This window comes from Delphinus delphis, chromosome 7 (genome assembly GCF_949987515.2).
Source record: "Delphinus delphis chromosome 7, mDelDel1.2, whole genome shotgun sequence".
Classification (NCBI taxonomy): domain Eukaryota; kingdom Metazoa; phylum Chordata; class Mammalia; order Artiodactyla; family Delphinidae; genus Delphinus; species Delphinus delphis.
This window is the reverse complement of record NC_082689.1, coordinates 114,743,465-114,771,140: the sequence shown is the minus strand read 5'-3', so window position 1 is coordinate 114,771,140 and position 27,676 is coordinate 114,743,465. Positions and strand designations below refer to the sequence as shown.

The following is a 27,676-nucleotide window of genomic DNA, read 5'->3' as shown; positions in this document are numbered from 1 at the left end:
CTTTCTGCCTGCACTAGATTTGCCTGCTTCGGACAGTTCATATAACTGGACTCATACAAATATGTGTCTGGTGTTTTCCATTTGACATAATGTTTTCAAGGTTCATCCATATTGTAGCCTGTATTGGCTGCATAATATTCCATCGTATGTCCATGTGTCAATGGATGGACATTTGTGTTGTTTCTGCTTTTTGGCTACCGTGAATATAGCTGTTGTTGAACATTCCCACACGAGGATTTGTACATTTACAGTGTACGATTCAGTCGCTTTTGTTTTGATGTATCTGAATCTTTAAAAACTTATCCATGGTTTCTTCATTTCAGTTGCCACAATATATTCATTTTTTAATTTATGGACAAATGTTTGTTCCCAATTAACATTGCGCATGTTCTTCATTATACACACATGTTGTAAGGATTTTTCATCTGCTTTCTGTGTTTTGCAGCAGTGTAAACTACATTAAGACTAATCTTTTTTTCTCCTTTTTTTTTTTTCGGTTTGGCCTCAGGATTCTTTTTTTAAAATTGAAGTATAATTGATATACAATATTATGTTTGTTAAGGTGTATAATATAATGATTCAGTAGTTTTACAGATTATACTCCATTCTTAAATTTATTATAAATTGGGTATATTTATATCCTTGTAGCCTATTTATTTGATACATAGTATTTAGTTTATACTTATCGATTTCCTATCCCTATCTCGCCTCTCCCCACTTCCCTCATCCCACTGGTAACCCCTAGTTCTCTTTATCTGTGAATCTGTTTCTGTTTTGTTATATTCATTTGTTTATTTTTTAGATCCCACATATAAGTGATAATATACAGTATTTGTCTTTCTCTGTCTGACTTATTTCAGTAAACATAATACCCTCTAGGTCCATCCATGTTGTTGCAAATGGCAGAATTTCTTTTTTATGGCTGAGTAATATTCCACTGCATGTATACACCACATCTTCTTTATCCATTCATCTTGATGGACGCGTAGGTTGCTTTGTATCTTGGCTATTGTAAATAATGCTGCTGTAAACATTGGGGAGCGTGTATCTTTTTGAATTAGTATTTTTGCTTTCTCCAGATGTATATCAGAAATACAATAGAATTGCTGGACTGTATAGTAATTCTATTTTTAGTTTTTTGAGGAACCTCCATACTGTTTTCCATAGTGGCTGCACCAATTTATATTCCCACCAGCAGAGCACAAGGGTTCCCTTTTCTCCACATCCTCACCAACATTTGTTATTTTTGCTCTTTTTGACCATAGCCATTCTGACAGGTGTGAGGTGATACCTCATTGTTTTGATTTGCATCTCCCTGATGATGAGCGATGTTGAGCATCTTTTCATGTGCCTATTGGCCATCTGTATGTGTTCTTTGGAAAAATGCCTATCCAGGTCTTCTGCCCACTTTTAATTGGTTTGTTTATTTATTTTTTTAATATTGAGTTGTATGAGCTATTTATGTATTTTAGATATTAACCTCTTACTGGTCATATCATTTGCAAACATTTTCTCCCATTCTGTAGGCCATCTTTTCATTTTTTCAGTGGTTTCCTTTGCTCTACAAAAGCCTTTAAGTTTAATTAGGCCCCATTTGTTTAGTTTTGCTTTTGTTTCCTTTGCCTTAGGAGACAGATCCAAAAACAATATTGCTATGATTTATATCAAAGAGTGTTCTACCTTTGTTTTCTATTGGTTTTATGGTTTCTGGTCACGTTTAGGTCTTTTATCCATTTTGAGTTTATTTTTGTATATGGTATGAGAAAGTGTTCTGATTTCATTCTTTTACATGTAGGTGCCCAGTTTTCTGAGAACCATTTACTGAAGAGGCTGTCTTTTCCCCAGTGTATATTCTTGCTTCCTTTGTTGTGGATTAATTGACCCTAAGTGCATGGGTTTATCTCTGGGCTCTCTATTCTGTTCCATTGATATATGTGTCTGTTCTTGTGCCAGTACCAGCCTGTTTTGATTACTGTAGCTTTGTAGTATAGTTTGAAGTCAGGGATACCTCCAGCTTTATTCTTTTTTCTCAAGATTGCTTTGGCAATCGGGGTCCTTTGTGTTTCCATATAAATTTTACGATTATTTGTTCCAGTTCTGTGAAAAATGTCTGATAGGAAGTTTGATAGGGATTACATTAAATCTGTAGATTGTTTTGGGTAGTATGGACATCTTAACAAGATTAATTCTTCTAATACATGAACATGGGATATCTTTCCATTTCTTTGTATCATCTTGAGATTTCTTTGTCAATGTTTTCAGAGTTTAGTTTTCAGAGTATAGGTCTTTTGCCTCCTTGGTTAAGTTTATTCCTAGGTATTTTATTCTTTTTGATGCAGTTTTAGACAGGGTTGTTTTTTTGATTTCTCTTTCTGATAGTTTGTTATTAGCGTGTGGAAAAGCAGGACTAATCTCTTGTTGAGGGGTTGGGAGACTTCATTGTGAAATGTATTTCACTCCTTTCGGGGCTCACTCCTTTAGTCTCAGCTGTTTCTTTTCTTTGGAGCACGAAGTTATCTTTTCTCTCTGGTAGCTTTTAGGTTTTTCACTGCTTATTCTTGAGATTCTGCATTTTCATTACGGTGCATCTAAGTATAGTTTTATTTTTCATTCTTGTTAGTATTCAAGGTGGTGTTTCAGTCTGAAGACCTATGTCTTTTTTTTAGTTTTGGAAAGTCATAAGCCCTTATCTTTGTGAATATCCAGCATCCGTTAGACATTAGCTGAAATGCCCCGATCCCTTCTCTGTCTCTCGTAACTTTTCCTTCTTACTTTTCATCTCTCTGCCTCTGTGTGCCTCGGTACTGTGGCTGCAGTAGTCCTAGCTTCCGTCTAGCTCCCGAGGCTGACTTTTCCATCTAGGATTTGCCTCTTGTTTTTTCTCAGTCTCCCTGTGGGATTGGACGGGCACTGCTCCTGTCACTTGCATGCTTTCCAGTGATGCTGGAGAGGACTGCCGGGTGTGTCATCCTGGTGGGTGGCGGTCTCTTGGCTTCCCCGTCTCCTCCCTGGCATCGAGGCTGCCTGTTCTTGTGATCCTCACCTGGGGTTGACATCCTTGTCCTTCCTGCTGGCATCCTCTCCCGGGCTGATGCCGCCGCCGCGTCTGGAGCCCTGGAGGTGGGCCACTGCCCCGTGCCGCGGAGTGTGCTCCCACCCGCCTCCCGCAGGGGCTTCCTGCCTCGTTCTCCGTGCCTCAGGTGTTCCGTGTCACTGAGCTGTCCTGTTCCTGATCTGTCTTCTTCGTGTTTGTCTGTCTTGTTTTGTGTGTCTGCCTAGTCTTTTACGTGATTTCTCTAGATCGGTTGCTCTTTGGAGCAGACTGTAGCATCTCATCTGCCCATAACCCTGAAATCCCCTCTTGTACTGTGTGTTTCACGGTTTTCGGCATTTCCTCAAAGCTCGTGAGCTACCACTGACATCCTTTATTGGTTCTGAAGTTTTATGAGTTTGTTCTTTTGTGAAAAAGAAATCTTTTCTGTCGTTTCATTGAGCTTCAGGAGGGAAGCAACGCACTAGTGAACGGGTCTGACCTGGTTGCGAACCTGTTATGCAATGGGTGGGGAGGGGTTCATGGTGGTGTGTGGGGCAGCGCGGACCACTGTCTGACCCCCCCTACCCCTCGCTGTCTCTTCCTTCCGTGCGGGGTAGTTACCCTGCTTCCCCGAGCCACCTCCTTCAGCACACTGCCTGTTGCTCCTGCATCGGTCGTCCGTGACACAAACCTGTCTTTGTCTTCCTAGTGCTGAGTTAAACGAGAACGCCATGCCCGGCCCTGGAGGGTCTCTCGTTCCGATGCGAACCACACCTGCAGAAAATGGGCCTGCTCTAAAGGTAACGATTCCTTCCACTTTCAAGGTTGCTCCACAGAGACTCCCTTGCCTTGAATCCTGGTTGTACAGGACACCTGGTGATCTCTGACGGCCACCAGAACGTCAGCCGTGAGAAGAGCGTTGAGCCTCACCTCTCTAGGGAGAATCCAATTGTCACATCCCTCCCAAGAGCAGCTCAGGGTTTCTTCTCCATTTTTGAGGTATTTGTTGGTAGTTTTGTTTTTAGGGGGTCTCGGTGTTTTTGGGTTTTGGATTCGGGCTATGCTACCCTAGTGTCTCAGACTTTACATGACACATAACAGGCACTAAATAAATATTGATGGATCGAAATTGACTTTCTGACACTGATTGTGTTTGTAACATAACCAGCTTGTCTCAAATTCTGCCTCTCCTCTATCCATCGGCCGTACAGTCTTCGCAGGTCACAAGTCACAGAGACCCAGCTCATGCCCAGTGAACGCTTTCATTTGCAAATTAAACAAAAAATTATTTTTGTAGATGAACATTTACCATTTTGTTCTTTTATAGTGCAACCACATTTATTGTAGAAGTTTACCAAATATTTCATGAAAACAACACATTAGAAATCACCTGATTCCCACTACCCAAAGACAGTGTGTAGTTAATATTCAGGTGTATAGTTTTTCAGGCTTAGGGGTTTTAAAAAAAAAAGCTCAACCTAAAATACCTTTAATCAGGAGATTTCTTTCTGCTAATTAAAATTCTAAAAAGATACACTGACATCTCTGATCACTGAAAATCGTTCGTTGGAACCCGAGATGTTTTTGGAACAGAGAAGGACAGTTAGCCCAAAGATTTATTGCATATTGTGCCAGACAGCGTGATAGGCTTTGAAAATTCAAAGATGAGTGAAACATGGCCTCTTCTTTCAAACTGCTTCCAGCACAGTTGGAGAGGGAATTTTGATACGTTGTGGTAGAGATATGCACAGGCCACCTGGGGGGCCCACTCAGGTCACAGGTTATGAGGGCGTGGAGGGGGAGGGGGTGGGGGAGGAGACAGGCAGGTTTTCATATGTGTGATTAAAATTCAGTTGACATCGAACAGGAAACACGGTGGCCTGAAGACAGGCAGAAATGTATAAATGAAGGGCCTTTTTTGTTATGGACTACACCCTGGATACTTACTTCTCTTATTTCCAGACTGGAATTTTATCTGTTATCCTTTTAAAATTCTTCCTGTGCCCAGAAACACACACACTGCAGTACAGAACTCTGTTTCTATAAGGTGCTTCAAATACTAATTAGACAAAAGTATTAACATTTATGGGGGGGTTATATTATACTCTTTGTGAACAGTGAAGCATCCATGTGGATAAAGAAGCATTCCAAGTTCAGGCGTGTCCTTAGTCATCGTCTCCTGGGCTGAACCTTTAGCCTCTGCCATCTGGTTTAAGAACTGAGAGCCGGGACGGTCCTAACCCTACGCAAGTTTTGTCTCACCAGAAGGAATAGTTGTATGAAAATTCACATGACACTTTAGCTTTTTAAAGTTCTGACTGTAGTCTAGGTTCCCCTCCAAACAAAAGTGGAATCACTAATAATCATGATTCCTGAGGGTCCCCTTCGTTTAAAGGTTAACACCATCCAGGCCTGGGTCCAAATTATACATTGAGAGGATATGGAAAAAATCTAGTCTGGTGACTAATGGGTCATTGAACATCCGTGTATCTTGTCTTCTGTAGGGTGCTACAGATGAATTGGATGCCTTGCTTTTATCTCTAACTGAGAATCTCACTGACCACACAACCACACCTCAGGTAAATAGGCTTTAAAACAGCAGGATGGAAAGGTATTTCTGTTTGAAAATGCTCCCAGTAGATTCCAGTTCTTGCCTTTTCTGCAGTTTAGTAAAACTTTTCATTAGTAAGTGTCTATATTTCGGTAGCCACCTAGCATTGCCTTTTCTGTAGGGAAGTTCTGCCCTCTTGAATCTGTGTCACTGGACAGCAGCCACATGTTGCCGAGCCTCTTTGTAACTCAGCACCCTGTTAAGTAGTGTGAGAGGGACATGTGGGGGTAAGCCAGCTTCTGAAGAGTTCAGACAGTAAGACCTCCAGTTGTTAAAAACATTTACAGAATGGTGGGAGCATAAGAGTGGTTGGCGTTAAACATATTGATCATTATTTGAGTTTGGGAGATACCGTGTTAAGTACTGTGACCATAATACAAAGAGGAAGCAGTCACTTCGCTCCAGAGACATACTGGGGTGCAAGGAACACAGATAGTGCATTTAGTGCCTTGTGAGTGACGTGGCAGGAGTTGCCGTAGGGGTCACTTGAAGGCTTGCAAGTGAGGGCAGTCCTTCCCCTGATGTTTGCGTAGGTCACCAGCCCTCACTCAGGTGTGTGTCTGCATCACTGGAAAGAGTAGGAAAGCACAGATTGCTGGCCTCCACTCTCAGGCTTTTGGATGTGGTGCATGTGGTCTGGGGCCCAAGAAGCTGCATTTCTGACACGTTCCCAGTGATGTGGGTGTGGGCCGGGAACCACCAGCTTAGGGCCATAATCACAAGAGACTTTACCAGGTGAGCAAGCAGAAAATGAAAGGGATGTTGGCAATATCGGGCTGCAATAATCCTTTAACCAGATGAAAGAGGTAACTTCTAAGGCCAATGCAAGATGGCCTGAAGCCCGGAGAAGGAGTCCTTCGGGCCCAACTCAGAACACTTACTGCTTGTTTGTGCTGTCTCACAGGTGGGGGTAATACAGTGATGAAAATCAATTTGATTAAAGACTTTTTTTTATCACTAATATATTTTTCCTTCCCTACAAATTTAGAATGTTTTAAATAAAAATGTAGACTATGATGCATTTTAGATTCTACATATGAGCTATCTATTCTATTACACTTACTGATTTTTCTGTTGTTAGAACTGTAATACTCTTCTAATGATTTTTTTTTGGCTGCGTTGGGTCTTCGTTGCTGCGCGCAGGCTTTCTCTAGTTGCGGCAAGCGGGGGCTACGCTCAGTTGCGGTGCGCGGGCTTCTCATTACGGAGGCTTCTCTTGTGGAGCACGGGCTCTAGGCGCATGGGCTTCAGTAGTTGTGGCATGCAGGCTCAGTAGTTGTGGCACACGGGCCCTAGAGCACAGGCTCAGTAGTTGTGGCTCGCGGCCTCTAGAGCGCAGGCTCAGTAGTTGTGGTGCACGGGCTTTGTTGCTCTGCAGCAGGTGGGATCTTCCTGGACCAGGACTCGAACCCGTGTCCCCCGCATTGGCAGGCATATTCTTAACCACTGAGCCACCAGGGAAGCCCTCTAATAACTTTTTAAGTGATTTTGATACATGTTGAGGCCAGTCCAGCATCATTATGCAGGTGTTTTGCTTGTTAATTCTTTCAGATGATTTTTAGAATAACTTTGTCAAGTCTCACTCCCTCTGAAAGCCTTTGAATTTTTATTTGTAATTACGTTAAATTCATAAATTAACTTGTGGAAAGAACTGATATATTTGTGATAATTCGTCTTAGCCAAGAGTACAATATGTTTTTCTCATCCATGATTTCCTATTTCTCCTAGAAGCTTTGTAGTTACAGTCTCCCCAATATAAGTTTTATATTTTCCTATTTTTGTTATTTCCAGGTCCTTCATGTTTTTTTGCTATTGAGATTTTTTTCCCCATTATATTTAAAGAATTTAGGATTTAACCTAACAGAAAATAGAGAGTCTCTAAATGTTCTCTGTAAGTCTTCTCTATTCTTCATTAGGTTAACTCCTAAATACTTCATAGTTTTGTTGATATTGTGAATGGTATTTAATTTTTTTACTATTGAATTCATAAGTTAATTTTGTGTCTGGCAAACTTGATGAATTCTTTCAGTAGCCAATCTGCTGATTCAAATATTCTGTCAGTTTCTGGGGTGTCTTTAGTATCTCTGTCTGCAGTTATTGATTAATCCATTTCTTACCTATTGCTGGATCTTCCAATTTTTTGTATATTTTGAAGATAGGCTGTGAGATGCATATATGTTGATGGTAATTATACTTTCTGAGCTCCTTTTAGCACTTTAGAGTGTCCTCCTTCGCCCTTTTTTTCCTCTTTTTATTCCCCTTTTGACTGAGAAAAAATTGACACCCTAGCTTTAAGTTTGAATCACCTTATGTATAATTTTCTGTCATTTTATTTTCAACCTTTTTCTATCTGTTGGTTTTAAGTGGACCTTTCAGCGTTTTGCTGGGTCTTGTATTTAAAATCTTATTCGAGAGTCTGTATCTTATGATTGAGTTTAAATCCATTTATATTTACTGTAATTATGGTTATTATAGGACTTGTTTCTGCCAAACCATTTTTGTTTACTTTTACCATATTTCTTTTTTCTCTCTCTTCTATTTCCTGTGGTTAGAAGTGCGCTTTCTTAATATTGGTGGGAAAGTCATATTTTGTATTTTTATTCTTTTGTTGGTTACCTAGGTTACTAAAACCTGGACTTATATTAATTTTTTCTTACCAGAATCTGTCACCAGTGCAAGGACTAGTCTAAGCTTCCACAAAATAGGGGGGAGTCGGGAGTTCATTAGATTACAATTCTACATGCAGAAGTAAGATACAGAAAATTAAACCTTAAAAAGAATGTAGCAGAGGCCCTGTGAGTCAGGAGCAGCGTGGGTGTTTTCATTGCTCTCTCCTCCAGGCAGAGTTAGAAAATGGCCTGTAGCTGGACAGAGCTTTCTTCTGTCTTCATTTGAGTTAGCCACAGTCCGCTGTGCAGCATGCTACCAAGAAGGCTATGATTGTTTGTAATGGACTGAAATGAAGTTTCAGAAAATAAATCTTAAACTGGATGCTAGGGGTTGGGGACAGTCCTAGTGAATGACCTGAAAGTAGTAGTAGCATTAGTAGCATTCTGGGAGTAGTAAGTTTTTAGATTAAAGAGGTTCTCGAGATTATGACAGTTGCTTAAGTGGTGACACATGGCGTGTGTGCTGTAGAAAAGGACCTTGGGTTCAGAAGTCCATGTCAGCTCAAGGGCACCATTAAGACCTGCTCCCTGCCCCCCACCCCAGTGCATTTCATAGTAGAAGAAAGCATTATGAGTATAATTATGAAAATAAGTCAGTCTTCCCAAAAAGTAAATATACATGTACCATGTTTTTCAGGTGTCTTCCATATCCACGATCGCACCCCGTTGGATTGTGCCAGTAAGTTAACATTTGCAATGTCTCTTTCCACTACCCTTTCAGAGTGAGGCCTGAAGGAGTACCAGGTTCTTACTTTTCCTTGAAAACACGGGGTCATCATCAAATCTCTACTGATTGAACCTACTGGCTTCAAACTAGAGGTTTAATTTTTCTGTTTGTAAATACTTAAGGGTGCTGACAAAAACAAAAATATAAGTCTGATGTGAAGGATGGTAGAAAAACTAAGCAGCTGTCACGGTGAACATCACCCTTCTCATCGCCGTCATCACTGGAGAAGATGACGCGGGGCTGAGTGCTGGCTGCGGGGCAGGTGTGGTCACCTCCGCTCAGACGGCCCGCGTGTTTTCCTCAGCAGAGCGCTGCCCTTCCTAACGGGCTTGCAGGAGACAGCGGGCTCTCGCCGGCCGGGAAGGAGGGGCCTGGCAACAGAGGTGTGGTCTCCCTCATCTCTCCCCCAGCGCCGTTCTTCGTGGATGCTGTGACCAGGTGAGGAATCTTTTCTCAGTTGCAGTTCTCAGGCCTCTGTTAAGAGGAAAATATAACGAAATTAATTGTACTTAAAGCAATAATGTCAATTCTTCTCTAGTTGAACTTAATTGAAACTGAATAAATCTTTTCTGTGATTATTATTTAGAGTAGTGTTTTTTTCTTTTTTCTTGTCAGTAGCAATCTTCTACAAAATTATGAAGTAGACCTTACTTTCTTTTTTTATGAAGTCTTTATTAGATAAAGATATGAGCAGGTTTACCTTTAAAACTTTGTATTTGTTTTAAAATTGATTTACGTCTTTTCCTGTCATGCTTTACTGTTAGGTTGTCCATGAATACAGCGGAAGAGGCTCAGATAAGGGTGGGGTAGGGGATTCCCAAAGTGAGGGCTCTGATGTAGCTTCTACCGCAAGCTTATTTTAGCATATCACTTGCCACAGACAGAGCTTTTGTTCAGCATGTAGTTCTTCAACTTTTAATTGTTAGGATCAAGACTGTGCCTGTTTTTCAGAACATCTATAATTGCCTCATTTCTCACCTCAGACGTCTTCCTGGTATGTCTACTGTTTCTCACATCCTCCTGGTGTTGAGAATGCGGGTTGGTTGAAGTAGATGCTTTAGAGAACAAAATCCCTGATTATAACAGGAAAGTTATTAGAGATAATTAACTTGAGAGAAATTCATAGTTTCATTTTAAAATCGTTGTCTTATCTCCATAGCCTTTAATATAATTGTTCACTCAGCAAACACTTACTGTCTGCTAGGTACCAGGCATTGCTTGTGTCCGGCACTGAAGGTAGGCGTGAACAGGACAGACATGGGGCCTATTTTCCTAAATATCTGTATGATTGGTAGTTCCCACTGCAAACATAAGGATTGTGTGCAGAGGGCCAGGTGATAATTCTTCGTAATTGAGTTCACACAGTAAAATGCGAGATCGTAAGGACTTCCAAATGAGAAGTTACAGATGACATCAGAGCTTGTCTCCATTCCTTCCCAAAGCAAAGTAGTCATAAAGCAATTAGATCAAAGATGACAGGTAGTACACCTGAAACTAATATAATATGTCAGTATCTCAGTAAGGAAAACATGGCCAGTAAATCAGTGAAACAGTTGAGTCCAGAAACAAATCACACAAGTATAGTTACCTGATTTATGAAAAATGATAGTACAATGCTGAAGGGAAAGAGCGGTCTTGCAGTAAATCAGCCCGACAAGTTAAATATCCTTGGTGGGAAAAAATCTTGACCCAACCTCATACTACACACCAAAATCTACTGTAGGTGGATTGCAAATCTAAATATGAAAGGTCCAATAATAAAGCTTTTAGAAGAAAATATAAGTGAACATCCTATGGCCTTGAAATAGGCAAAGATTTTTTAAACAGGTCACAAAAAGCTTCAATCATACAGGAAAAATTGATAACTTGGATTTTGTCCAAAACGCCTATTCAGGGACTTCCCTGGTGGTGCAGTGGTTGAGAGTCCGCCTGCCAAAGTAGGAGGCACGGGTTCGAGCCCTGGTCCGGAAAGATCCCACATGCCACAGGGCAACTAAGCCCGTGTGCCACAACTGCTGAGCCTGTGCTCTAGAGCCCATGAGCCTCAACTACTGGGCCCACGTGCCACAACTACTGAAGCCTGCGCTCCTAGAGCCCGTGCTCCGCAACAAGAGAAGCCACTGCAATGAGAAGCCCGCATACCGCAAGGAAGAGGGGCCCCTGCTCACTGCAGCTAGAGAAGGCCTGCATGCAGCAACAAAGACCCAACACAGCCATAAATAAATAAATTTTTTAAATTAAAAAAAAAAACTCCTATTCATCGAAAGATACTATTTCAAGCACTCAAAAAGGAAGCCACACAGTGGAGAAGACAACCGCACTTCCCCCTCCCCCTGACTCTGTCTGTGTCTCTCTCATAAAGAACTCATATCCAGAATATATAAAGAGCTCTTGTGAATCAATAAGAAAAAGAGAGCTCAATAGGAAAATTGGCAAAAGAGTTGAATAGGCAGTTCACAAGAGGGTATCCAGGTGGCCCATCTTGACAAGTTATTGAGAAATACAAATTCAGACCACTGTGTGATACCACTGCATACACCTAGAATGGCTCAAGTGAAAATACACATAGTACCAAGTATTGGTGAAGTTATGGGGCAACTGAAACTGTAAATTGAAATAACCGTGTTGGACATAGATTTGGCTGTATCTACGAAAGCTGAAAATACGTTTACATGCGTATCCAATAGAAACACACATATGTGTCCATCAGAAGGCATGTACAGGAATGTTCACAGCAGCTGTGTTCATCGTAGCCCAAGCTGAAGACTTTTTAAAAGCCCACTGGCAGTTAACTAGATAAGTACTGGACTAGAGCAGTGAAAACTAACGAACTGTAACTGCGGTAGAGAGATACAGATGAGTCGCGCACACACAGTTACGTGAGGTGTTTATTGATCTGTAACAGATCACCACACGTTTAGCGGCTTACACCCCATTCCCTGCAGGTCAGGGGTCTGGTACAGCCTAGCTGTGCCCTCTGCTGCGAGTCTCCCCCAGGCTCCACTCAGGGAGTCGGCTGGAGCTGGGCTCTCATGTGAAGGGTCAGCTGGCGGAGGGTCTGCAGTCATGGCCGTTGGCAGAATTCAGCTCCTGAGGGGCTGCCCACTGAGGGCTGGCTCCAGGCCGCGCTGCCCTCGCTACTTGCCTGGGGCCTTTACTTCAGCAGAGCCAGCAAACCAGGAAGGCGGTGGGACGCCTGCCAGCCGGCCAGAGGTCGCGATCTGTATACTGTAATCGCGGAGTGACAGCCTGCTGTTACCTTTGCTCATTTGCATTGGTTAGAACAGACCACAGGGCCTGCCGTGCTCAGGGGGAGGAGGGGGTCATTGGGGTCATCTTAGAGTCTCCTCCGCATGATGATGGGAAGGAGGCACAGCTCTCAGAGACCGAAGTAATGGTTACCCTGGAGGTGGCTAGTTTCAGAGTGCTAGTGACTTTCTGTTTCTCATTCTGCGTGCTGATTGCACAGGTGTGGTCAGTGTGCACAGGGTCCTCAACTTACAACTCCTGATTTGTGCACTTCAGCGTATGTATGTTATAATCAATAGCGTGTTTTTAAAAGAATGGTGATGGGGTTGCATCTGTACAGATTCAGATTTACTTGGGGTGTGCGCTGTGTAAATTTTATTTTAAAGTTAAAGAACAGGAGAGGAGGGCTTCCCTGGTGGCGCTGTGGTTGAGGGTCCGCCTGCCGATGCAGGGGACACGGGTTTGTGCCCCGGTCCGGGAAGATCCCACGTGCCGCGGAGCGGCTGGGCCCGTGAGCCATCGCCGCTGAGTCTGCACGTCCGGAGCCTGTGCTCCACAACAGGAGAGGCCACAGCAGTGAGAGGCCCGCGTAACCCAAAAAAATAACAACAAAAGAACAGGAGAGGCAACAGCAGCAGTTGAGATTACCGAGCAAGTTTTAGGAGCAGCTAAATGACAGATAAGTGGTGACCAGCTTGGCAGAGAGGATAAAGCTGAGATCTAAGCCTGAAAAGGGGAGGGGGTGGAAACTGGGAAAATACGAAGCCAGTCCATGCGCTAGCACCCGGGCTGGCTCAGGAGCTGAGGCACCAAGTGTTGGGAAGGTGGGTCCAAGGTGGGGCTGCGAATGTGCCCCTTCATACACTCCCCCTTCCCGCCCTGCCGATGCCGGCCTCATTCTGGAGGCTCCCCTCTGGAGGAGCTGGGCGGGCAGGGCCCTGGGTCTGGGGGCCCTGTTGGGAGGAAGGCCCTGACCTGGGGGGGGGGTTAACTCAGTGTCCACACGCCAAGGGGTGAGACCCCCAGCCTTCCTTCTGTTTCCAGCCTCCAGAATGCTGTGGGCCACGTATAAACGTCTCAGGTGAGAAATTCAGAAGATTTTTCTCTAGAGAACCTGACCGAGCGAAGACAAAGGCCCAGAGAGACTGACACTTGTGGATCGCAGGAAATCTGGTACCTCGACTTGGAAGCCCGTAGTTAGTGGATTTTGCCCACACGTGCACAGCTTTCAGACAACGTTCCAGCGCTTCATGCTCAAGTGTGAGCATGCTGCTTCCCTCTTAAATGTGAACAGAGCCAACGATTGTCAGATGTTTGAGGGAACACTAGAGCAGGTCAACTTGAAAAAGAAACAGGGAGGAAATAAAGGAATGTGAGCGTCAAAAACTTTGCGAAGTGACAGTGTGAGAAAGAAGATACTGCATCCATGCAGCAATAACAGGGAATTGAAGAAGGAACAGAAAATGAAGTATTCTTGGAAGTTATTAACCATGTTAAAAATAAAATTCAAAGGATGCACGGAAGGTAAGATTGGAGAAATCCCCCAAAATGTAGAACAAACGTTGAGAATTGGGAGAGACAAGAAGATTGGAGATTGGTCTAGGAAGTCCACTATGTGAATCATTGGAGGTCCAGAAGAAAGAACACAGTAAATAAAGTGTCCAAGAAAGAAAGCAAGACTTCCCAGGACAGAAGCACTTGAGCTTTTAGATTAAAGGAGCCCAGTGAGTATCCAGTAACAGAATGAAAATAGACAACAGCAAGGAACATCGTGAAGTTTCAGAACATAAGAGAGGATGTTAGTCTTCAGAGAGGGGAAAAAGAGTTCATACAAAGGACTGGTGATCTCAATGGCAGCAGGCTTTACTGAAAGCTAGAAGATAACAGAGCAATGCCTTCAGAATTCTGGAAGAAAATCATTTCTCACCTCATGTTTTGTACCCAAGCTATCAATGAAGTGTGAGATTAGAATGAAGACATTGTAGGGAGTTGCCTGGCCGTCCAGTGGTTGGGACTCGGTGCTTTCGCTGTCAGGGCCCAGGTTCAGTCCCTGGTAAGATCCTGCCAGCCGTGCAGCGCAGCCAAAAAAGAAAAAAAAGAAATGAAGACATTTTAAAACGTGGAGTTTCTCTAAAATACATGCTTCTAAGGCGGCCTTCCTCAGGAAGCTACTTAAGTGGAGGATGTGTTCCATCAAAACAAGGTGATTGTCCAGGAAAGAAAACGGGGAACCCAGGAAACAGGTGCCGGAATTTACCAGGAGGAGAGTGAAGGGAAGTTCCAAGCAGGCCTAGGAAGGCTCCTGTACAGATTGGAAGGGGAGGCTTTGGAGCCCCAGGAAGGGTATTGCCAAGGGAGAACGAACAACACGTGGCCCGCGCCCAGCTTTACAAAAGGACCTGAGACCGGAAGCCTGGTTGCGTTTGGTTAGGGATAAATTAGAAACGAAGTATTGGACGCCGAGCAAGCAGTTACAACGAGAAAACAAATTGTACAAGAAGAGAAATACAACACACCCATAGTGAGCTGTGGAAATATTTATGTAATTATAGCAGACGATGACTATTAGGGAGGCCTGTGTGTCATTGTGGAAACACCCCCTTGAGAACAGTGAGGATGGACGGCAGCTGGCGGGCCCGCCTGGAGGGCTTGTTAGAGCACAGGCGCTGGGCTGTCCTGAGGCTTTGGGCCAGTGGGCCAGGGGCGGGGCCTAAGAACTTGCACTTATGACAAGTTCCAGGACCCCGCTTTGAGAACCAGGGATCCAGAACAAGAAGGGAAGTATCAGGAAAATCCAGTCGGCAGTGTCGTCTCTGTGGAGTGGAAACGCGGAAGGGGGGGGTTCCAGTGACAGCGGTTTCGTTCACACGTCTTGATAGCACATCAACGATGTTAACCTCTGGCCTTGGGACTTCGGTATCGTTTTCAGTCTCCCTGAAGCCTGCACCTCCACGCATGCCCTTGCCCTGCGGCGAAGCGTCGCACTCTTACTCTTGCTTCACCCCTGACGCAGCAGGGGAGGTGGCGCGGGGCTCAGAGCCGCCGCGGGGGCCGCGTGAGGACACACGGGACCCCCGGCCCTGGTGCTTGCCGAACGTGTTGCCATGGTGCTCGGCACAGCCCTGTCCTCCGTGTTCTGTGACAGCCCTGGCTCAGCAAGAAATGAGGTGTCTGTTCGGTGTATTTTATCCAAGGAAGCAGGGGAAATTGATGTCTTTAGGTTCCATTTCAAGATGGAATAAGCATCAGTTATCTAGAAAATGACCCTCTGCGGAATCGCCTACGTTAAGTGCTACTACACACCCCTCTTTACTCTCCGCATGCTCCGCGAGGCGCCTGGGAGAAACGCAGGTCGCTTCCGCCTTGGATGGTCTTTGCATTTTCCAAAAAGTGAGTAACGTGTTCTTTCTTCCTGTCAGCTCGGCTCCAGCCTCTGCTGGAGAAGCCACCTTGAAGCAGAAGTGTTTGCTGACAACAGAGCTCTGAGGGGCGGCCACTCCTCACCGTGACCCGAGGCCGGGCCCTCCAGCCGTCCGTCCTGGAGTCCGCTTCTGCTGGAGCTGGTTCTGCACTTGTGGGTAGAAGAGCTCACCCGGGCGTGACTTCACCTCTGAAAAAGCAGTTACATTTCCGTCCAGGTGGAAGGGCGTAATTACACTACACGTTAGCCCAAGTGAGCGTCTGTGATCTTTTACTTTCTCTCATTTCGTTTGAAGTTGTGAATTCCTGCCGCGGGGGATCCCTTCCCCTGTGGTTTTTTCCGAGCTCTTTGCTCCGCCCAGTGGTTGTGACTGTTCATGACGCCCCCCCCGGGTGGGCCGTCCCTGGTGGTCAGCAGCCTTGGGAAGGTTACTTCTCTCTCTGGTGTCAGGGTGAGTGTCCTTAATGTGAATGCCTGCTATAGAAATTGTACCCTTCTGTGCATTGCCTGGAAATCAGGACTTGAGGTAGATTAATTACTACTAAAGAGAGGTTTTCAGAGTACAGAGGGTTTTCAGATGTCTCCCATACTTTTGACTTTTTGCTATACTGGCTATCTTAGTACTCCAAGTTTACATCAAGGTAAGATAGACCTTGAGAAGAATTACAGAGGAATCAGTTGCCCGGCACAGTTCTTCAGCCCAGCCGTCCCTTGGGAAGCAAACCTGCGTGGAGCGCACGCGCATCCTGTAGCTTTTGGCCTGGAAGGGGTGGGGTGGCCGCAGAGACCTCCAGGCGTCCACACGGCTCCCTGGGCTGCGTGGGGTTGAAGGCTGAGGTCGGCTCAGGCGGCGAAGGAGAGCACAGTAGTTTCCAGGTCCCCATTTGGACGTAGGCTCCATTTCCTTTTAATGTAAGCTGAATAAATTCAGATGGTGTAAACTGAAGGAAAAAAATGCCAGGATAGAAATAGGGAATCGGGTTGAGGGGATTCATGTCTGAAACTAAATGCAAGGTACTGCAAGAACGTTAGGGATTTTGTGTTAGTTAACAAGGGTTCTCTAGAATTTCCTCATTACTTTCCATCTGTACAAAAAATTCTGGATGTTAAAGTAGTATATGCTCATTATAGAAAATAGAGAAAAGAATTTCAACACCCAGAGAAGCGCTATTTTAGCTTCAAAACTTTGGGCTGCGTAAAGGAAACCTCAGTTGCTGTGGGGAATGAGGGTGATCTGGAAATCGCGTTGGTAAAGTTGTTGTGAATCCCTGTTACCGAGGGCTGATGTTAAACTACCTCCTGGAATTTGGTTTTGGTCTGCTGCCCTGCGGTGTGCACGTAATTGAGTGTTAGTGTCTGCTGTCCACCAGAAAAGAACATCCAGTTTTCAGATCTTTAAAACTCCATGTTCTGGATGGTCCTGGGTTCCCTGTAACATAATCACACTCAGGCAAACGCACACTCTTGTCTGACTGGAAAGCCCTGGGATCTTAATCTTGTGCTGTTCCCAGGGGGCCGTAGAGATTGGAAACGACTTTTTCACAAAACAGTTCTGCCGAAGGAAAGACAGTTGGCACTTCTTGTTGGCTGTCTCCCCTTAGCTGTTATCCTAAGCTCGTGGATTTCGTTGGGGGAGCTCGTGCCACTTCGTAATTGTCAAACAGATTTTCTCGCAGCTCTAATGACACCTAGAACCAGGGACTTGACCTGGGACATGCTGGACTGGACATCGAGTTTTCAGCACACCGACGACCCTGAAGGTAGAAGGTTAAGGTTGTGCTTCTGGTCACGGAGCAGCTTTCTAGATTTTGGAATTAAGTTGTTGAAAACATTGCGTAAGCTTTGTGTCTTCAGGTACCTGTATTCTTGCCAGTCAGAATATTGATAGGGACTTTCTTACAGTGCATTTGAATCTCAAGGTAAAAGGAAATTCTGTCTCATGTCCTGGCAAGAATGGTACGTATGGAAATTAATACTTTAATGAATTAGCCCTGACAGAATAGATACCCGTCAGGTAGACCTTTCCTTTCCTGTCTGCTGCAGGTGCCGTCCCCGGGCGCCTGTAACGTTCACCCTGTTCCGCTGACCTGAAAATGGGACAGGTGCCGGGGAGGGGGGGGGGGGTGGGAGCAGCAGGTGTGAGTCAGGGAAGGATGCTGGCAGGGAGCCAGGTGTGCGATGGCTCTGGACCAGGACGCAGGCGGTTACACTGGGGGAGGGCACCTCGCTGTGGCAGCCCTGCAGGCCGCTGGCCCTCGGCGCGGTTTCTGGTGACAGAAGATCTTAGCGTCTTCCTGCCCACCGGAACTACCCGACCGGCTGAGTGCAGCTCTGGTCCCCGGATGAGCTGAAACAGCCCAGTAGCTGTTCTAAACGGTGGCTGGCTGGGCGGGAAGTTTCTCTGTGTCTAGAGAGGCTCCCACGCAGTAGGACAGTGTAGCTATCAGGAGAGCCCTGGCCGTGTTGGATCCAGTCAGGAGGGACGAGCACGTATTTGGAAAGAGCAGGACGACGGGTTTATAGCTGAGCTGACAGAGCCGTTCAGCAGAAATGACAGGAGGCTGCTTGAGCCACAGACTCAGCTCTGTGTCACTTTCTTTCCAGGCTTTCCAGAACCAGCTTTCGCTCTGCTAACTCACTAGGAGCCGGGATGATGGAGTTGTGGCTGTGAGCAGGTTAAGGGGCTCAGGTTGGGGGGCTGCGTGTGTCCTCTTGCTGTTGCCTCGTTGGTCTGCAGGGGTCTGCGCTTTCTGATGGTTTGCAGGGGGCACCCTGCTGCCGCCTCTGTCTGGGTGGGTGGGGAGTGGAAAGGGCGGGAGCTCAGATCAGCTGGCTTTAGGTCCTGGCCGGGGAAGGTCAGGTCGGGGAAGGGAGAGCTGGCCCTGGGGGCTTACAATGAGCTGGGTAGGTGTCGGTTTTCTCCCCTAGACTCCTCTTCAGAACTTGTGGAATATCCTGTTTCTCGGGGACCTCACAGAGGTCGTAGTGTCCCCTTTGTGTACACAGGAAGGATTCATCGCCCTTTTATTCCTGCCCTTGAGGAAACCCTGGTGAACAACAGAGTGATTAGATGCCTTTGCTCTTGATAAATTTAGACGTACCCTTAGCTGCTTGTCTAAAATGTTGTTCTGAGAAAAAATCTCGTTAAGAATGTGTCTTCTAGTCTACTAGGCTTTTGTCTTTACGTGTGTGTGTGTGTGTGTGTGTGTGTGTGTGCGCGCGGCCACACGTGTTCTGTGGCAGGTGAGGGTGGAGCCCGGGGCAGCCCTGCATCTTGGCTGCTTGCCCTCCTGTGTCTCGGCTCTGGCCGCCCTGCCTGTCTCCTCTCAGACCAGCGCCAGGGTCACTGCAAACACCTCCGAGAGCAGAGCTGTGTGGCAGCCACTGACACGGGAAAGGCTCTCGTTCTGAGTCAGGCCCCAGAGAAGCCAGGGCCTCAGCTTCTCCTCGAGGGCGGGCCAGCAGGCAGTTTTGTCCGGAGCAGGGCTGGTGAGGGCCCGGCTGCGTGCGGCCCGTGTTCAGATGGACTCCGAGGGTGGGCTAGCCCTGGAGGCCCCGGCACCCTCACTCACGTGTGGGCCGGGGCAGGCCTGGCCTCCGTCCCCGAAGGCCGCCAGGTCTCCGCACTTCTGACGCATCTCGCCCTCAGCCTTTTGGTTGCTTGAAACCTGGAGACCTCTAGTGCATGATACACACTGCCATATCACTTGTTCTCTTTTGCGCTCACCATGTGGACGCTGTGGCTCCTGAGCGGTCAGAAGAAAGCGGGAAGCTCCTGCTACCTGTTAGCCTCCAGGATGAGGGACGTTGCTTGGTTCACAGAGATTTACCCCGAGCCGGCTGGGCCGAGGTCGCAGGTGCGGAGCTGTGCTTGTCTCCAGCTCTGAGACGTGGTGTCCGGGGACCCCCGTGTCGCCGTGGTGCGGACACCAGCTCAGGCACGCTCCAGGTTTCTTTGTCGGAGAGGCGTTCGGGCACAGAGCCCTGCTCTTTGGATCTTCATAGCTGGATACGATAGACAGTTACAAGGACCTCACTAACTATTTTGTGTTTACTTTTTATCTGTGTAAAGCTTTGCAGTAGCTTTTAAAGTGTAATTTATTTTTTTATCAAGTGCACTCTTCATGCCACGTGTCCGCGGTTTTATACGACTTGTACTAGAAGCGCTGCACTCAGCTGTGAGCTGTTTGTACACTGAGATGACAGCTGTAGATGTGACCACAAATAAAGCTTTTGTGAAACACTCACGCTTGATGAGCTGTCCCGGTTTCTTGGACGTGCAGCACCCACCCACCGGCTGGGCGTTCCTCTCCTCGGCAGAACTGTCAGCAAGAGTCGCTGCCGCACGAATGCGAGCGGTGAGCGGAAGCAGCACCGTGCTGTGTGGCGCTCGTTTCAGAGCGATGGTGTAACTGGGCTAGAGGCATCCTGAAAGTTTGGGAACACCTCGGCCGCCCCCAGCGCATCCTGGGAGGAGCAGCGTGGGGCAGGAGAAGCCCCGCTCCGCTGCCCACTTCCTGCGAGACCTGGTGGCCGGCCGCCCCCGTGCCGCTGCCCCTTGTGCCCTGTTCTCCCTCCCTTGCCCTGCGGTCATCTCAGGCCCAGGGAGGACACCTTTGAACTGAGAAGAGGGCTTGTCCTGGAGCAAGGAAAGCCACGTCCGACCTTGCCCTGTGTCCCCTGAGCTGCAGGGCTCCCCCTGAAACCAAAGGCAGAACGAAGTGGGGCAGCCGAGGGAGCCTGGGCCCTCCAGGTCTCTGCATCTGGGAGGGCATATCCGCCCCCAGGCTTCCAGGGTGCCGGTGAAGCCGGTCCCCAAGACCCGGTTGGCCTGCTGTCTCAGCAGCCCTGGTTTTCCTGCTGGGGTCCCGGGTTCCCACACCCCGCAGAGTGAAGCCGAGAGGCGCGCGGGCAGGGCTTTGCTTTTCTGAGCCCAGCATGCTTGGGTGGGCGGACAGCACCCTGTGACTTAGCACCTCCTGGGCGCCAGGCTGTTCTGCACAGGGGTGTCGTGTCCCCACCAGTAACCCCAAACCTCCCGCCACCCACCAACACGGGGGATCTCCTTCAAACTTCGTTAGGTGACCAGCAGACACCACGCTGCAGGACACACAGCAAACAGTGGGCCCCGGGCATCAGACCCCGAGCCCCAGGCCTGGCACCTCCTGTGCCCTGGGGGCCAGGAAGCCTCAGGGTGCTTCTCGAGCTGTGTGGAAAAGTCGGGTTTGGTGATTCCCGCGCGGAAACCGCAGGGGGGTCGTCCTGCGTGTGCTGCTGTGCTGTTCTGGTGGCCTGCCCCTCTCCTTCACCACGACCCAGGAGCAGGGTCTCGGAGGGCCGTTGCCCTCTCCACCTCGGACCCCAGGGTGCAGGGTGGGATGCTGAGCCACCCCTCCGTCCTGCCTCACTGAGGGTGGGGACCAGGGCGGGCTTACGAGACACACAAGTTTCTCTCCTCCCGTCCGGCCACAGACCCAGAGGGGCTTACAGGCCAGCTGCTGCCCCAGGCTTGGCTGCGTTTGAGGGTGCGGGGTGGAGGGGCCTGGGAGCACCCGCAGGCAGGCGCCGTCTAGCCCGGGGGGGCGGGGCAGGGAACGGCCGGCTTGGTGGTGGCGCAGAGGGAAGTGGCTCTGTGGTCGCCCTTCCGACGGACAGCCAGGCCCGGCCCGGCCCGGCCTGTGGGTCGGCAGCGCCCACGGGCAGCCCCGCCAGAGCCCCAGCTGCACCGAGTTGAGAGAGAAGCTACAGGAGGCCGCTCGGCCCAGGGGACACCCACGGGGTGCGGTTGTGGACCGATGGCTCTTCTGCGAGGACTGGATACGCCCACGGGTGTTCTTACGCCGGAGAGAGCTTCAGGGCAGCCCGGGCCGCGCGTGGCCCGCGAACGCCCAGTGGCCGTGAACTGGGGCAGGTGGGGCAAGAGGCGGTGGCCGTGTGGACTCGTGCCGTCAGAGCCCCAGGAGGCCCGGGGCTTGTGTTCCATCAGTCCTGCAGGAGCCACCCTGACAGACCCTCAGAAGGCACCGCGAGCCTCTGTGCCCTCTCCTGCCGCCAAGCGCACCCGGCCTGGAGACGGCGGAGCTGGTGGCGAGATGCTCCCCACGAGGGGATCCTTCCCGAGGGAGGCCGCGGCGGACGGCGGCCGCTCAGCCTCCAGCGCCCAGACCCTCGCCGCCACTCCCGGGGCCGCGGGAGGACACGCCCAGGAGCCCCGGGGTGGGCGGTGCGCAGGGCTCGAGGCCTCAGGGCAGGACCCCGACTCTTGCAGTCTCAGCCGCTGGGTAGGGTGGGGGCCGGCGCCCTTCCTAGTCTCGGGTGGACGTCCGCCCTCCCCGCACCCCTGCCCTCGGGCCCTGCTTCGCCCGGAGGGCTGACAGGGGGCCGCCACTGCTGCCCTGAGACGGGCAGGGACACAGGGTGGGTCAGCGGTCCCCCGGTCTGCACCGCTGCCCAGGCACAGGCCCCACTGCCCCCCGCGGGCCTCTCTACAGGGCGGCTCTGTGGCTTCGGGGAGGCCGGGGGCTGGGGGCTGGGGCAACTTGCCGTTCCTGCGTTTGCACTTTTTTCTCCCCTCCAAGGAGCTTTTGAAAAGTTTTTTATTAAAAAAAAATTTTTTTATTGTGGTGGAAGCTATATGATGTAAAATTTATTACCGTTTTGCAGTTTAAAATTTTTTAGTTAAAAAATTCAAAACCTGGGATAAAATATGTGATTTACCAGTTTACCCATTTTAACAATTTAAATTGAAAAATTTTAAACTGATGCAATATGCATAAGATCTTCCATTGCACCCTTTTTCAGTGTCCAGCTCAGGGGCACTAAGTACATTCACGTTGCTGTACAGCTATTACCGGCATAAGCTCCAGAACTTTCCCATGGTTCCCAAACTGAAACTCTGGCCCCATTAAACACCGATTCCCCTCCCCCAGCCCTGGCACCCACCCTTCTACTCTCTGTGTCTGTGAATGCGCCTCTTCTAGGTGCCTCATGTATGTGGAATCCTGCAGTGCTTCTTTTCCGGACTGGCTTACTTCACTGAGCCTAATGTCCTCAAAGTCCATCCATGCTGTAGCAGGTGTCAGAATTCCCTTCCTTTTTGAGACGGAATTATATTGTGTGTACAGACCACATTTTGCTTACCCTTTCATCTGTCAAGAGGCATTTGCCTGTCGGGGAGGAAGAGATTCCCTCCGCCCTCCTAGGCTCTTCTTTCTGGTCTGGGAATTAAACTGACATGAAACAGATTAACAGGAGAAAATCCAGCAAAGTCTAGTAACATGTGGACCCGGGAGAGACCCAGACAACCTGAGTACCTTGTTCAGACGGCCAAAGCCCTCACCTTGGATACCGTCCTTGCCCAAAGCAGAAGAGGATGTTGAGGATGGGCAGAGTCGGTTGTGAGAGGTGACCAGGGAAGACCGGGTAAACAAGGGCAAGGTTCTTGAAGTCCTTACCTTCTCCGCCCCTAGGAGCTGCTAGAGATTCGGTCGTCCTCGTGTCCTGGTACAGCGAGGGGGATGCCCTTGCATAGGGACATTCCCCTGGTAAATGTCCCTGTCTCTTACAAAACGGTGACTCCTACTTGGTTTTCAGAATTTCTTCTACGCCTGCTGTTTCCCGGAAAATAACCAGCTTAAAAGTATTAATATGCCAAAGAGACCTATTCTGGGACGGTACCTGCTCCCCTACACCTTTTAGCTGTTGCTGGGAACATGGGTGTATGAGCATCTGTGCACGTCCCTGCTTTCAAATCTCTGGGCTATAAACCCAGGAGTGGAATTGCAGAACCATAACGTCATTCTTTCTGGGGAACTGCCAAACCATTTTCCACAGCAGCTGCATCATTTCACGTTCTCGTCGGCAGTGCCCCTGTGCTCCAGTTTCTCCACACCCTCACCGATGGTTATTGTTTTCTTTTTTTGTTTGTTAGTTTGTTTTTATAGTAGCCATCCAGATGGGCGTAGTGATCTGATTGTAGTTTTAATTTTTGTTTCCCTGTTGATCAGTGGCGTTGAGTATCTTCATGTGGCTTGTTGGGCATTTGTGTATCTTCTTTGGAGAAATCCTTTGTCCATTATTAAACCGAATTGTTTATTTTTTGTTGTTGGATTTTAGGAGTCCCTTATACATTTTGGATGTGAATCTCTTATCAGATAAATGATTCACAGATATTTTCTCTCGTTCTGTGGAATGCCTTCTCCCTCTGTTGATGATGTCCTATGATGTACAGACTTTAAATTTTGATGAGTCTAATTTATCTGATTTTCTCTTGCGTTGCCTGTGCCTTTGGTGTCACATCCAAGAAATCACTGTCAAATCCAATGTCATGAAGATTTCCCTGTAACCTATATTTTCTCCTAAGAGTCTCATATGTTTTAGCTCTTACATTTATGTCTTTGATCCATTTTGAGTTAATTGTTATGCATAATATTCACATTGCATGTGAATATCCAGAGATAATTTTACTGCTTCCCTTTGATTTTGGGTGCCTTTTATTTCTTTTTCTTGGTTAATTTCTTTGCCTAGGACTTGCAGTATTCAGTACAAGTGGCAAAAAAAGGCATCTTGTTTTTTCCTGATCTTAGAGGAAAAGCACCATGGACTGAGTGTTCGTGTCCCCCCAGAATTCACTCGTTGAAGCTGTAATCCTCATTGTGATGGTGTTTGAAGGTGAGGCCGTTGGAGTGTGATTAGGTTTATATGAAATCATGAGAGCGGAGCCCCCATGATGGGATAGATGCCCTATACAGAGAAGAAGAGACACAGATACCTCTCTCTGCACGCATGTGCCGAGGAAAGCCACATGAGGACAGAGCCAGGAAGAGGGCCCTGGCCTAGCACACCACCAGGCTGGCGTACTGCTCCCGGCCTCCCAGCCTCCAGAGCTGTGGGAAGGAAATGTTTGCTGTCTAAGCTACCCAGGTTATGATCATTTGTCAAAGCAGCCTGAACCAAGACAAAAAGCCTTCAGTCTTTCACCATTGAACGTGGTGTCAGCTGTGGGTTTTACGGCCTTTATCATGTTGAGGTAGTTTCCTTCCATTCCAACTTTGTTGAGTGTTTTTTCTGTGAAAGGGGATTGAGTTTTGTCAAATGCTTTTTCTGCATCGATTGAGATGACCATGTGTTTTTACTTTCTTTCATTTTGTTAATGTGGTGTCTTACATTCATTGATTTTTGTATGTTGACCCTTGCATCCAGGCCTAAATCCCACTTGGTCATGGTGTATAATTCTTTCAACATGCTGCTGAATTGAGTTTGCTGGTATTTTGTCGGGAATTTTTGTATCAATATTCATAAGAGATATTTGTCTATAATTTTCTTTACTTGTAGTGTCTTTGTCTGGCCTCAGGCCCTGAGCTCTTGACATTAACTTCCAAGTCCCAGAGCCTTCATGCATGTGCCGTCCCTAAAACTTGCATCACAAAGATGCCGAGCCTTTAGCCATCGCTCACTTATTGCACTTTTTGGGGGACCCAGCCCATAGGGGCTTACGAGGCATGTTAGGAAGATATTGAGAGAATGATTCAATCCCTGACTTTGAGATGTTTCAGTCCAGACGTATTCAAAGTTTAGTTCGGGGAACCTGGGGGCATGGGAGGTCAAAGCTATTTATATAATAATATTGAAATTTTCCTTTTGCTTTGTTGACATTTGCACTGATGGTGGATAAACAGGGGTGGGAAAACCGGACTCCTTAGGAAGATCAAGGTCAGTGACACCAGATGGTACGAGGATTCTGTTGCCACTTGGTGGGGACTTGGGGGAGCCTAAAGAGAGGGTTTGGGAGTAGAAACGACTCAGAAAAACAGAGTTTATGGAATTTGAGTCCAAAGGGGTCAAAATGGCTGCTTACAGAAATGTGTGTAATTTTCAGCCTGTTGTCATGTTGCTTAAAATGCAAACAAAAGTTAGAGATTTCCTTGGCTTCACAAGCATCCTTGTTCATCAGTTATTTCTGGGGCGTGTGGGCTTGGTGTGACACACGCCATCCACTCCCCTGGAGGACAGAGCCTTTCCCTGGCCTGCACGCACGTGTGCTCGCTTGTGCGTGTGTGTATGCATATGAGATGGGGGGGTGGGGGTCAGGCCCCTTGGAGGCCTGGTGCCCTATCAAGGGAGGACAGGCGTGATCAGAGTGACAGAGGGCAGTCTTTGAAGCCGCTGAGGATCCTGGGGCCAGAACGTAAAACAGTCCTGGTGGGGAGGCACCAAAGATATGCTTGGCTTCATGGCACTGGAAGGTTGCTGCCAGAAGGTGGAAACAGCCAGGTGTCCGTCAGTGGATGAATGGATAAACACGATGTGCTCACCCCTGGAAAGGAATAAAGCACGCGCTGCAGCACGGGTGCACCTTGCAAACACTGCGCTGTGTAGCAGAAGCCAGATCCCAGTCGCGTGTCGTGTGATTCCCTGCGTCTCGTGAGAGATGCAGGGCAGGTAAATCCACAGACAGCAGGTCAGTGGCTGCCAGGAGCTGCAGGTGGGGGACCAGCTTAATGGGCGTGGGGTCTCCCCTAATGCCGAAAGCTCGGCCTCGGCGCACCGGTGCCGAATCGGACCTCAGAGAACAGAGTTTTGGGGTGAAGCAGAAAAGAACAACTTTATTGTTTTGCCAGGCAGAGCGGGGACACAGCAGGCTCGTGCCCTCAAAACTGTGTGTCCCAAACCGGGGCCGGGGTGGGGGGTGGATTTGGTGAGGAGTTTACAGCAGTGGTTCAAGGGCAGGGTTGCTGATAAGGACCAGGGTGTGTGCAGGGCCTGCGCTCCTTTAATCTGGCCTCAGGGTCTCCTGATGAGCTTTTGTTGGGGGTTTTACTTCTGCAGAAGAGCTCAGAGATCCTGTTCTGTGTATCCCTTGAGGCGGGGCCAGGACCTTTCCCAAGGCTGCACTAGTGTTTCTTGACTTCTTCTCCCTTGTCTCTGCATCCCCTCCCTTCCCTGATTAGCAGCTGTTTGAACCTGCCCTTTGGAACGCAGGAAAGGTCATGGAGGCTGAATGAAGCCTATTCCCTACAAACAAGAAACAGTGGGACACGGAAGGGCTTCCATGCCCAGGAGCCCCACAGGGTCCTGCTCGGTTTCACTTTGGGGATTCTGAAAATGTTGACACTAGACAACATTTGATGTTGTCAAATGGTGTCTGCACAGCATTGCGAATATACTAAATTCCAATTAATTGTACACTTTAAAATGATTTATTTTATACTTTGTGAATTTCACCTCAATAAAACAAAAAATAATGAAGTCAGAACAAGGAAAGCTACCAGGAATAAAGACAGACAATAGGTAATAATAAAAGAGTAACTTCACCAAAAAGACATAATAATCTTAAATGACTATGCACTAAATGACAGAGCTTCAGAATATGTGAAGCAAAAACTAACAGAAGGGCTTCCCTGGTGACGCAGTGGTTGAGAGTCCGCCTGCCGATGCAGGGGACACGGGTTCGTGCCCCGGTCCGGGAGGATCCCACATGCCGCGGAGCGGCTGGGCCTGTGAGCCGTGGCCGCTGAGCCTGCACGTCCGGAGCCTGCGCTCCGCGGGAGAGGCCACAACAGTGAGAGGCCTGCGTACCGCAAAAAAAAAAAAAAAAAAAAAAAAAAACTAACAGAAGTGTGAAGAGAAATGTACAAACCCTCAGTTATATACAGAGATTTCAATACCCCTGTAGTGTAAGTGCCTGAGAGCGCACTTTTTTAATTGTAAGTGCCTGACCTTAAGCTTTTCACTGCTAAGGCATCCATTTCAAAGACACATTGCCAGCCACACAGATAAAGAATGAGGCCACCCCACCCATGAAGCTCCCTTTTAGAAGGCCCTGGGTCATTCAGACAACTGGCCCTTGAGTGACATTGCTTTTCCCTTCTCACACTTTAATTCCTGCTCTTGGTTTTACGTTCACTAATAAAGACTGAACCCATGAAACCCTAGGGCGCCCATTCTCAACCTCAATAAAGGTGGA

The 27,676-nt window shown here is 47.8% G+C and overlaps 1 protein-coding gene across 6 annotated transcripts in view; it reads left to right on the top strand.

Moving 5' to 3' along the window:
• The window catches only part of EPB41L5 (erythrocyte membrane protein band 4.1 like 5), a 143,538-nt gene extending 125,721 nt beyond the window's left edge, over positions 1 to 17,817 (top strand). For 4 of the 6 annotated variants that reach the window (XM_060017049.1, XM_060017051.1, XM_060017047.1 and 1 more), the window contains 5 exons: positions 3,744 to 3,834; positions 5,539 to 5,613; positions 8,952 to 8,993; positions 9,346 to 9,479; positions 15,710 to 17,817. In XM_060017049.1, coding sequence (XP_059873032.1) covers positions 3,744 to 3,834; positions 5,539 to 5,613; positions 8,952 to 8,993; positions 9,346 to 9,479; positions 15,710 to 15,776 — 409 coding nt within the window. In that variant the 3' untranslated portion in view covers positions 15,777 to 17,817. The remainder of the gene's footprint in view (positions 1 to 3,743; positions 3,835 to 5,538; positions 5,614 to 8,951; positions 8,994 to 9,345; positions 9,480 to 15,709) is intronic. The other 2 variants (XM_060017048.1, XM_060017050.1) reach the window with 2 other exon arrangements.
• The last annotated feature ends 9,859 nt before the right edge of the window (positions 17,818 to 27,676 follow it).